General features: G+C 51.4%; 1 protein-coding gene across 2 annotated transcripts; it reads right to left on the bottom strand.

Moving 5' to 3' along the window:
* Positions 1-443: 443 nt before the first annotated feature.
* On the bottom strand, positions 444-11,844 carry ADPGK (ADP dependent glucokinase). Of its 2 annotated transcripts, none has more exons than XM_061447422.1 (7): positions 11,616-11,844; positions 8,223-8,448; positions 7,048-7,110; positions 6,406-6,526; positions 4,529-4,725; positions 3,035-3,133; positions 444-2,079 (listed from the first exon to the last, which is right to left on the bottom strand). In XM_061447422.1, the coding sequence occupies exons 1-7, from the start codon at positions 11,828-11,830 to the stop codon at positions 1,528-1,530; spliced, it is 1,473 nt and encodes a 490-aa protein (XP_061303406.1). In that variant the 5' UTR covers positions 11,831-11,844; the 3' UTR covers positions 444-1,527. The 2 variants fall into 2 exon arrangements, with proteins under 2 accessions (XP_061303406.1, XP_061303407.1); XM_061447423.1 differs by having other exon boundaries at positions 444-2,076.
* Positions 11,845-11,846: the final 2 nt, after the last annotated feature.

The raw sequence follows: 11,846 nt of genomic DNA, 5'->3' as shown, positions 1-11,846 counted from the left end.
TGACAGGCAGCACTGTGTGCCAAGTCAGTACAACTTAGAAAAGCTGTCGATTTTTATCCTTACAGAGCATTCACAATGGCATTTTCCAACAGGAGAACATCACTGACAGCAACAGGACATGTAGTGAAACAGATCCCTCCAGCCTAAGCACTATGGACTCTCCTTCCTCCATTCAGATGCTAAGACTGACCTCAAGTGACCTCCTACAAATTCTGGTAGGGCCCAGGCTTGTGTAGACACGTTGATTGCATTTAATCCAATTATACTGAGAAAACGTGTATGATAGCTATGCAAACACACTTGAAGTTCCTGCTGGAACCATGCTGGAAAGAGACAAACACATGCTGGTGCTGTGCAAGCCACAGCCTGTGGCTGGAAGGAGTCAGGGAGAGGAGGAAAGGAGACAGGAAAATAATACGCAGGAAGTACTGAACAAGGACATGTGGTTGTACTTGTTTAATGTCAAAGGCTGTCCAGAGAAAAGAAACTCTCAGTGACCCATCAAAGAGGGAAAAACCCATCAAACCCTAAAACAAAGCCTTCCTCACCTTCAGTCTTACCTGGAAAATGATGTCGTGGCTTTTGTGCCTCCAGATTCCCCAGTATAGTAACACTGGAATGGAGGGCAGGGAAACTGAAGAAACTGCACAACCTTTCTCAAGCAACAACGAAACCTTGGTCTCCAGCACTCCACAGCTCTCCAAAATACCAGATCTAAGCACCCACTGTTAGCAAAGAAGGCATTGAGTGCACAGCAACCACAGCTATATTGCTTTGTAGTTTACCCGGCAAGCAAACAAAGCTGTCTCCTCCAATAGCAACCCTGATCATCTTCACTTCTAGCTTCCCCCAAAAACTAAGCACAGGCTGCTAGGGCTCAGCTGGATACCTTTAGTACAGAGACAAGAGATACCCAGGGTAAATGTAGGCAGCCTTGAGCCAGGTTTTGTGGGTGCATGTAAGGAGTCGTGCAGCGTGCATCACATTTTGGGACCCTGGCTCTCCCCAGGGCCGGGGACGCTGGGGCTGAAAGGCAAAAGCTTCCATCCTCCCACCAAGCAAGCAGAAGGTTTGCTCCTGCCACCAGCAAGGGGCTGGGAGGAGATAATGCAAGAGCCTTTTATTTTCAGTTTAGCAGAGGGAAAACAGCGTTCTCCCTGGGATCCGCACCAGGAACTCCTCCCGGCTGCTCTGCTTTCCAGCACTAACGGAACAGGAGCCATTTGGAGTTCCAAACAGGGATTTCAATACTCATTTCCCTCCCCATGTGCTTAAGACGAAGCAAAGCCCATTTTCACATTAAATACCAAAACACCTGCACCTAAACAAGAAGCGTTCAAGTCACTGTCAGTGACTGGAATGTGCTGGACAGTTTATACCTGGAATTGTTCTTTGGCTCTTTTTTCAGTTATATCCAGGAAACCCACCACAACCTGATTCTGTTCCTATACCACCACTGCCTGAAATCCTAACCCATGGTTCCTCAGACACAGTACAGTACTGGAGAAAAGGGAGGGTCTTAGTTTTCTATTGAGGATATGCTTCCGAATACAGCAGTCCTTCAGCTGAAATAGCATCCCCAAGTCCCACGGTCCGGACAGGATCTTTACACACCAAAACAGGAGTGAAATGGAAGGAGATGCCTTCTCGGTGCCAATGCACCACTGGCTCATCTGGATTTATAGAGATTTTGGAAGGTGCCTCTATCTGGGAGGTCACAAACTCCATAGGAGCTTTAAGAAAGACTTTGGTGGTGTCGATGGTTTCGGTGGCGCAGGCCTGAGTCCCTGCTGCTCGAGCTCCAGCAGCCACAGCAGCAGCCTGGTTGCCCCAGTACCCATCCACAGTGGCAAGGATGTGGTAGGCCAGGGTGTGGAAGTGGATCCGTGTGAGATCAGAGGCCCGCTCCGTGGTCTTCCCGTGCTCCTTCAGGATCCAGAAGAGGATGTCGCTGACAATACCCACGTCGGGAATGCCACTCCAGGAAGTGAGGGATGCGTGAGGACCAGAAGCAGCCTGCGTGAGGAACAGCAGCTCCTGTTCATTCAGCCCAATGGAGTTCACCAGGGGAAAGACCTGCTAACAGAAATACAGAAACAACAGTTCTTCCTCCAGAGGGACAGTCAGACTCTGGCCCTCTTCCTTCAGGGGGTTGTTTTTAGCAGTACCCCATCACTGGCTCTGTCACCAGTGCGCCCAGCAGAAAGAGCACCCTGTGTCCTGGAGAGATGCAGGCCACAACCACTGCACAAGCTGCCCCAGTCTGCAGTGTGCAAGAATGACTTAGCCAAGGAAACCTTTCAGAGTAAGGGGGCATGCTCATTTTGTGCCCTTTGAGAGCAAAGAGTAACAACACATGAAATGCACATGAAACACAGGATCCTAACAGTGAGATTAGCGTGTGTCAAACTAAACAAGGAGTCAGCAGGACCTACACGAAAGAAATCCTGCACAGAAACTGAGGGGGTTTTAAGTATTACCGACTCAGCTCAAAGTCACATCCTGGTTCCTTCTAGACAGCTGCAAGCCTGCTGGATCTAAACCAGCCAAAGGAAACGGTATCTGTGGAGTTGCCAGTATTGCTCCTGGGTCATCTTCTCACTGTGACTGCAAAACAGCCTGAGAAAGAGCAGAGCCCAGGTGCATTGTGCCTGTATAGAACCACAGACTGGTTTGGGTCAAAGGAACCTTAAAGCTGATCCAGTCCAGCCCCCTGCCATGGGCAGGGACACCCCACTAGAGCAGCTTGCTCCAAGCCCGTGTCCAACCTGGCCCTGAACACTGCCTGGGGCATCCCTGAACACTGCCAGGGATGGGGCAGCCACAGCTTCTCTGGGCAACTCTGGTAAGCTCAATCGAGAAAAGAGAAGCATTCAGAATGCCACAGCAGACATTAAACCCACGTTCTGCACTTACCTGACATGAACAGCCCTAATTTTAAGTTTTCATTTCTATATTTGTATACCAGTTTGTGCATTTTGACACTGAAGAAAAGGAAACTGATGAAAAGAGCACATCCTTTCGTTTTCCTTACCTGATGCATTATGTTGCTCATAAAATCTTGGTCGGTCATACTGGCCAGCTCCAGGTGTATGGGGATGTCAGTGGGGATGTCAGAGATGGAGGCCACAGCCTACAGCACACAGGGAAATAAAAACAACGACCCTATAATACAAATTAATGAATAAATGGAACAAAGGGGCTCTGCCTCAGAAATCACAGAATCATAGAATAGTTCGGGTTGGAAAGGACCTTAAGATCATGAAGTTCCAATCCCCCTGCCATGGGCAGGGACACCTCACACTAAACCATATCACCCAAGGCTTCATCCAACCTGGCCTTGAACACTGCCAGGGATGGAGCATTCACAACCTCCCTGGGCAACCCATTCCAGTGCCTCACCACCCTTACAGTAAAGAACTTCCTCCTTATATCCAATCTAAACTTCCCCTGTTTAAGTTTTAACCCATTACCCCTTGTCCTGTCACTACAGTCCCTAATGAAGAGTCCCTCCCCAGCATCCCTATAGGCCCCCTTCAGATACTGGAAGCTGCTATGAGGTCTCCACGCAGCCTTCTCTTCTCCAGGCTGAACAGACCCAACTTCCTCAGCCTGTCTTCATACAGGAGGTGCACCAGCCCCTGATCATCCTCATGGCCTCCTCTGGACTTGTTCCAACAGTTCCAGGTCCTTTTTATGTTGACACCAGAACTGCACACAATGCTCCAATAACCATCCTTGAATCCTCTTGTGTGTGGATTTCAACACAATTCCAAATGCCATGTCTGACAAGAATGTACTGAGGGCAAGAAATAAAAACAACTTCTAGTTGTCAGAATTCCAGAGCAGGAAGCCTGTGTCTAACCCTGATCTGCACCCAGCTCAGCTCCTGATGGACTAATTCAGACCCTCCCAAATCTGGAGCAGCTGATCCTAGAACAGAGAATAATAATGCTGGTGTATAGCATCAAGGGCACTGGGCTGTAAGAGAGGCAACGAGCTGTAAGGCAGAAGGAAACTTGTGTAGCTCCTCTGGGCTCAGATAATAAAGCTGCCTCTTGGATTATCTAACACAGATGCAGCTTAAAGAATGCAAATCTTGATTAGAACCTCGATCATCTTAGTAGCTGGGATAGGAAACACAATGTAATTTAACCACCAGTAAGTACGTCAACATACTCCAGCCAGAGAACCAGACCATACCTTTTATCCCCTAGACAGCCCGCTGGATTCAAGGATGGGTATTGGAGCATTGTGTGCAGTTCTGGTGTCAACATAAAAAGGACATGGAATTGTTGGAACAAGTCCAGAGAAGGGCCACGAGGATGATCAGAACCATCAGTGTTACAGGATTAGGCTTTTGCCATTCTGACAGTTCACATCCTTTTAGCATCCAACACTGAAAAGGTCTGTGGCAGATCTGTAGACACAGCCTGCTTTCAAGTTCCAACCTGGGAAAGGAGGACTCTGCCATGGAGCACTTCCTGGCCTGGAAGTTTAGGGAGACACTGCTATTGGAGCATCTCACCTCCATAAGTCGTCTCTGCCGCATCTCCTTGCTCTGGCCTTCCATCATGTGAAGTCCTGAGAGCACCACCAGGTCTGGCTGAAATTCATCCAGGCTGGACACAAACACTTCCAGCATGTTTAAGGCACCATTCGACAGGTCGTGGGAGAAGATGAAGCGGTTGGCATTGGGTGCTCTCACTCGTCCCCACTCTTCACCTGGCGTGAAACAAACAGGAGCAGGTTAACTCAGAAGAGAAGCAAATCAAACCATGTGACTGGAGATAGTTTTGGGGTACCCTGCTGGAACCAAAGGCATGGTGACACAACGTGACTGTGCCCATATGGCCGGCCATAGGAGAAACCTTCCTCTTGCCTTCATTCATTCTCTTCGCTCACTCCCTCTGCCTCATTTAGATGCTTTTTGGATCAGAAGGAAAATTCAATGCTTGGCTGGTTTTGCAAGCTTTGTGATGTTTTAATCAGTTTAGCATGAGATGAGGTGAGTGTCGCAGCCAGCTCAAGCCAAACACTAGGAGCGTGCAGGATGTGCAGAGGGAGGGGAAACCTTGCCCCTTTGGCAGCCACCCCGTGCTGGCTCGGCTCAAGCTGTCTCATGAAGACAGACCCTGGAAACTCATGGCTCTCACTGTACCCAACTGCACAGCTCCCAGAAACGATGTGAGAAGAGAGCCGCATCAGTGGTGGGTGTGTAAACAGGTTTATTCCAGGGCTCCATCTCTGGGACACTGAACCACGAGAAGTCAGGGTACCGACAGCGAGCCTCCAGAGGAAACAATTACACAAGCCATGGTCCAGCTGGGCAGCCCTCTGCCAGCTCTCCCCATCTGCTCAGGCAGTGCCTTGTGCCAGTTGTGATAACTGGTCAGAAAGAAATGTAAGGGAATAAAGAAATGCAGCTGGAACAGAAAGCTCCTGAGGCACAAGCGTTCTTGAGGCTGTTGTAGGTAGAACCTCTACCTCAGATCCAGCCTGCATACTTCTTCACTCACTCTCCCAGGCTGGGTACAGGTTATACTATGGAGAATACGACCAGCGTTTGTGGAAAAGCCACTAACCCAGCATCAACAGCCACGTGTGCTGTTTCCTCTTAAAGAAGAGTCTTGTCTCAAGGACACAGATCCACAGAGTCTCAGGAGAGCAGTTCTCCCATGAGAACAAAGATGCTGAGAAAAGGAGGCATCATATACTAATGTATCATCTAACCAGGAGCAAGATTTACTTAAAGATCAGAGTATTCTCCATTGGCTACGGAGCTACAGTACTTGTTGGTTGTAGTAACCTTGTTTCAGCCAGAGTGGATGCTCTGGGTGCTGCTCCAGCTTAGTTTTGCTGCTAAACAAGTTTAATTACGATGGCTCTTTTGCCTTCCCTCCTTGCCAAATACTCCCTCTTCTGTCACACCAATGGAAGTCTTCTTTACGCTGTATTTTGAGACAGAACCAGTGAAACCATTCAGAACAGCAAGAAAACACACTCGGATTTGGTTTAGCCTTTACATTAGGGCTACCCTGATTTTCACCTGCATGCGGTTAATGGTACCCTTCTGTTTTCAGGGAACATTACCTGACTGTCGTAGTGTTCGTACAGCTTTGGAATGACACCTGTCAGGTCTGAGTAGGCTATGCATTGCAACAAGATCAAAATCCACTTGGTTTCTTTAGGTTATAGTGTACAGAAGCAAAGAGATGTCAAGGCAGCAGCAGGAGTCTGTCCTTACATTCATCATAATGCAAAGGGAGGTTTCAAAAGACTTTTAGATGTCTGTACATGGTCCCGGAATTAAGTGATTCAAACCCCAACAGCTTTAGAGCCAGGAAGGTCTTTGTGATGCCTGGGGTTCCCATCTAACCTAACGTTCAGCCTTTGGCAAAGTACCTGCTTGATATTCCAAGATAAGATGGAATTCATCTCTTTCCTGCATGGATTCAGGTGGCACAACCACGTTGTCATCAAGTAGTTCATGGAGTTTAGGACCAACTGGGCCACAAAGGAGGATCTAGAAAACAAGAATGCTCAATGCAGGTTTCCCTGGCATGTCCCTTGCCACCACTGCCATGCATTTAAGCATCACCTAGACAAGTGAGTTAAAATAATAATAATTTAATTTAAAAAAATTAGCTATGCTTTTCAGCTTGGAAGACCAACCTAAGAAATAACAGCAACATGGAATCAGGGAATCCCAGCCTGGTTTGGGTTGGAAGGGAGCTTAAAGCTCACCCAGCTCCACCCCCTGCCCCGGGCAGGGACCCCTTCCACTAGAGCAGCTTGCTCCAAGCCCCTGTGTCCAACCTGGCCTTGAGCACTGCCAGGGATGGGGCAGCCACAGCTTCTCTGGGCACCCTGTGCCAGTGCCTCAGCACCCTCCCAGGGAAGAGCTTCTGCCTAAGAGCTCACCTCAGTCTCCCCTCAGGCAGGTTCAAGCCATTCCCCTTGGCCTGTCCCTGCAACCCCCAAGTCTACAGGGAAGCAATGGGAGCCTCATTACAGACAAGCAAACAGTGTGACAGTTTTGGGTACCTTCAGGTCTGGATTTGTTGCAAGCTTCTGACCGATGAGTGCAGCGTTTCCTCCCACGTACAGCTGTAAAACAAAGGGGCAGGTATGGGCACTCCCTCGCTTTGATAGCTTTAGACATGCTTAGTTCTTGGTATAGAGATTTTGGCATTACACAACAAAGCTCTTTGGGGCTGAAGGCCAAACAACCCTCTGTAAGTGCTCAGCGAGTGTGCTCTGACTCCTTTTCAATGCAAATCCTCACCTTCAGGTAACAGCCCTGTAAAACTCCATTGATTCACAACACAAACAGCCCTCACGTCTGTGCAGGCTCCCAGCTGGCAACTGGTGGGATTTTAGCAAGCATTTGAAAACTGCAGCAGTTGAGATCAGGGTGCCTGGGCCCACGTGGAGTTTCCTCAGGTAAGAAAGGTCAAACTTTCGAGTGAGAAAACTCCGGTGTGAGCTTTGAAAGCAAAGAATACAGATCAGCATGAGGATCACAGGCACTCGGAGGTGACAGGAAACAGGCTACAGGAGGCTACAGCTACTAATCAGGCCATTCCAGAAAGCCAGTGTAGCCAATGTGGGGAGAAACAAGGAGAGTCTTGACCATTAAAAGGCATTCAGAGTGATTCCCTATTTCCAGAATGGGAACTTTCCAGGTGGTGAACTGCACAGAAAGTGGCATTTAAGCAGCCTGTAGAAAGTAACACCAAGAGAGGGATCAGTAGACCCAGTATAAATTAAAGCAACGAAGCTTTGCTTTTGGAAAGGGAGACTTCAGAAATAGTATATTTAGTGCTTTTCATGAGTCCTAGAGAGAACTGAAATCCTGGGTTACACAGAGCTGAAGCTGATCGGAGCCTTTACAGCTCCTAATGCCTGGATCTATTTCCTGTCACATCATGACACGATGTCAGAGCCTCCTGGAGAGCATCACTGGCTCCCGCATCACTTTCTTACAGAAGCACCTTAGACTGACATTTCAGTCTGGGGAAAGCAAGCAGGGGACAGACCACTGAACCCCTCCTGTTGCAGCGGGTGCAGAGGTCTGCAGGAAGGCAGGAACGCACTCAAGCTGTACCATCGGTTTCCTTCCTAAATGCCTTTGTACCCTCGCTAGACAGAGCTCGGACGTCACCGCCGGGGCCCAAACCAAAGGTGCTCCTCAGAGCTCCTCCTCAGGCGGGACGCACCTGGGCCCCGGGGTGCTCGGAGGCCGTGCGGGCGATGCGCTGGAAGGACTCGGCGTCGCTGAAGAAGCGCTCGGCAGCCGCCCCCTTGTCCATGAAGTGAGCGAACGCCTCCCCCAGGTCCCGCCGGGAGCTCAGCACCGCGTGATTCTTCCCGTCCCCGGGCTCCACACCCAGCGCCTCCAACAGCTTCACACCGGACAGGACCACGTCCACGCAGGCATTGACGCTGCAAGACAGGAAAACGCAGCCTGGGCAAAGTGCACCCACCCCGCGGCACTCGGGAGGGGGTATGAGCAGAGCACCCCGCAGCCAGCAGTGTTTGCTGTTGGCAGCCCTCAACCTGAGGGGCAACCCAACCAACCACATGAAAAAGAAGCCCGCAAGGGCACGCAAACTTCCTGAACCTCTCTACTAAAGCGTTCTCTTTTTGACGTGGTTTTGTCGTGCTGCAGCACCACGGAGCACTGAAGGCTCTCTCACATCCTGCCAAGCCGTGCGGTCCAAAGGTGGGTGCATCTGGGACAGCATGCGTTGTACTTCATTTGCTGCCTGAGGCTTGCTCAGAACAAGAATAGCGGGTTTAATTCTTAAAGAAGCTTCTAAAATGTCACAAATCTTGGGTTTGAAATGTGCATGCAATTCCACACTGTTCAAAACAAAATGAAAGGACTGAAGGCTAGATCAGCCTCCTGAGTTTCAACTGCTCTAGACGATAAGCACGGCACCCCCCTACAAATACCCCTCACATAGGCTGGTGCTGTTTTTAACAGGTCTAGAGAGCTGTGTGTCAGTTAAACACCTGAAAAGTGCTGTGTCCAAAGGAACATCCTGAATCTCCATAACCAGCACAGCACCTTCCTTCAAACCATGCAGGCAGGAAACCAGTCCTGCAGCAGTCAGGGAGCAAGAACAACTGTTTCAGCAGATCTGGGCTTTACCTAAAGTCTAAGCGGTGCCTCCATTCTTCCAGTCCCCAGTTCTTATCAATTACATCAATTTAAACACAGTCTGATTCAGACCAGAGAAGCAGGAAGTTTCTGGGCTGGAACCAGGCTCCCCAGAAAAATGTTTATGAACACTTGTCCTTGTTTCTGCTCCTTGGTTTCAGAGAGATACCAGTATTATAGAATCACAGAGCGGTTTGGGTTGAAGGGACCTCAAAGCTCGTCCAGCTCCAACCCCCCTGCCACAGGCAGGGACCCCTTCCACTAGAGCAGCTTGCTCCAAGTGCCTGTGTCCAACCTGGCCTTGAACACTGCCAGGGATGGGGCAGCCACAGCTTCTCTGGGCACCCTGTGCCAGCGCCTCAGCACCCTCCCAGGGAAGAGCTTCTGCCTCAGAGCTCATCTCAGTCTCCCTCAGGCAGGTTAAAGCCATTCCCCTTGGCCTGTCCCTCCATCCCTTGTCGCAAGCCCCTCTCCAGGTTTCCTGCAGCCCCTTCAGCTCTCAGGAGCTGCTCTCAGGTCTCCCCTTCAGGAGCCTTCTCTTGTCCAGGCTGACCCAGCCCAGCTCTCTCAGCCTGGCTCCAGAGCAGAGCTGCTCCAGCCCTCGCAGCATCTCCATGGCCTCCTCTGGCCTCGCTCCAACAGCTCCACGTCCCTCTTGTGCTGCTGCCCCAGAGCTGGATCAGGGCTGCAGGGGGGTCTCAGAGCACAGCAGAGGGGCAGGATCCCCTCCCTGAGCTGCTGCTCACGCTCTGGGGGGTGCAGCCCAGCCCACGGGGGCGTCTGGGCTCAGACACACACTGAAGCCAGGTCATAGGGAGCTGCTCCTCACCCAACACCCCAAGTCCTCCTCAGGGCTGCTCCATCTGGTCTCCCCCAGCCTGTGCTTGTGCTGGGATTGCCTGACACAATACCAGCAGTTACTAAGCATCTTCCAGACGTGCGGTCCAGTGCAGTTTCTGCTCCTGTGCCCTGCGCTTCCCGGACAGGGATCCAAATGATGTATAGAAGTTTTGCAGGATCTCCGACTGCATCTATGCCCCCAGGCACCCCTGACGCCAGTGCCTGCTGATGTGTCAGTGTGAAACACGCAGCCATTTATGATCCCTCCTTGTCAGTGACCTTTCATGTGTGATCTGGGCCACAACACGAAGGCCACAACACACAAAATGAAGGACATTAAAACCCCTGCAGGTTTTTGTACCCGAGGTAACAGCTCAGAGGCCCTCTGTACCGTGCATCATCTCATACGCTATGGAGAGGAAAATCCCCTCTCCCGGTAAAGAATAGAAAACCAAAGAAAGAATGAGCTCAAGCAGCACTTTACCCCAAAGTCACTGCAAGAAAAGGCCAGCGATTTGATATTTTAATGAATCATTAAGGGGGCATCACCAAGTCAGGCTTCTTTAAGTGAGAGACCTCTAATCCTCTTCAACTGTCTTCTCTCTCCCTGCTGTTCCTCCGCTAACACCCTTCATGCTTGACTTATCTCCCTTAACAGCAGAGCTACGCCACTAAGGAGCCGTGTTTGCTGCTGAACCTTAAGGCCCCAAGTGTTTGTGCTGTGTGTATAAATCATACCCGTGTTCGACCGCTTCAAACCAGCAAAGAGAACAAGGATTAAAATGAAGATCCTCGGGTCTTTTCCAGCGAACAGGACTACGCGGAGCAGTGCAAAACCTGCTCTGTCCTGCATCGACCATGACACATGACAGACTCCAACTAAAGCTCTGCAGCCACGCCGCCATCGAGGCACACCACCTCCTCCAGCGCCTGAAGGCCCAATCTTCTGCTCAAAGCCAACGTATCCTGTCATGGCCTTGTGTTTGGGAAACAGTGAGTCAACGTTGCATGCAACGGTCAATGTGATATTCCCTAACTTCCCTGGTCCTCTTCCCACCTTAAAATGAGGATGGGGCACCCGCCACCTTCTCCTCTCCCTTCCCTCCTTTGCAGCCTGGCTCCATGAGCTCTCCCCTCTTACAAAGTCGTTATGAACTTGTCTCTCATATACACACACACACACGCACATACACACGTGCACACACACACACACATCCCCATACACACACACATACCCCCATACACATACACACGTGCACACACACACACATCCCCATACACACACACATACCCCCATACACACGCGCACACACACATACACCCATACACACACACATGCGCGCTCACACACACGCACACACATACACGCACCCATACACCCCCATACACACACCCCCATACACCCATACACCCACACCCCCATACACACCCCCACACACACCCCCCATACACACACACCCCCCCCCCACACGAGGGCACACACACACACACGGATGTACGACACCACAGCCCGCCCCGCCGCCAGGGGCGCCCTCCCCTGCCCGCCGCTCCCCTCCCCGCCGCCAGGGGCGCTCTCCCCCGGCCCCGCCGCGCTGCCCGCACCTACCCGACGGCGACGCGCGCCCACCCGCGGGCTGGGCGGACGATGGCCGCCTGCCAGGCCGACACCATGCGGCCCTCGAGCGAGCCGGCGCGCCGCAGCGTGCCCAGCAGCGAGGCGGAGAGGTGCCGCAGGGCCGGCGGGGACAGCTCGGGGCCCAGCAGGCAGAGGTAGCCCAGCGCCAGGGCCAGCAGGCCCACGCACACCGACCGGTGCCACATCGCGGCCTACCCGCCG

The sequence above is a fragment of the Pezoporus flaviventris genome, unplaced genomic scaffold, assembly GCF_033815535.1.
Source record: "Pezoporus flaviventris isolate CSIRO_AGI_PZ_B2104156 unplaced genomic scaffold, CSIRO_AGI_Pfla_v1 ptg000006l, whole genome shotgun sequence".
Lineage (NCBI taxonomy): Eukaryota > Metazoa > Chordata > Aves > Psittaciformes > Psittacidae > Pezoporus > Pezoporus flaviventris.
The sequence above is the reverse complement of the archived record's forward strand: the minus strand, read 5'-3'. Positions and strand labels throughout refer to the sequence as shown.

Coding starts and splice junctions, on each gene's coding strand:
- ADPGK (XM_061447422.1), bottom strand. CDS start 11,830: ATGTGGCACCGGTCGGTGTGCGTGGGCCTGCTGGCCCTGGCGCTGGGC. Junction 8,449..11,615: donor TGGGCGCGCGTCGCCGTCGG/GTAGGTGCGGGC, acceptor CCTGTCTTGCAG/CGTCAATGCCTGCGTGGACG. Junction 3,134..4,528: donor GGCAGAGACGACTTATGGAG/GTGAGATGCTCC, acceptor TGTGTGCTGTAG/GCTGTGGCCTCCATCTCTGA.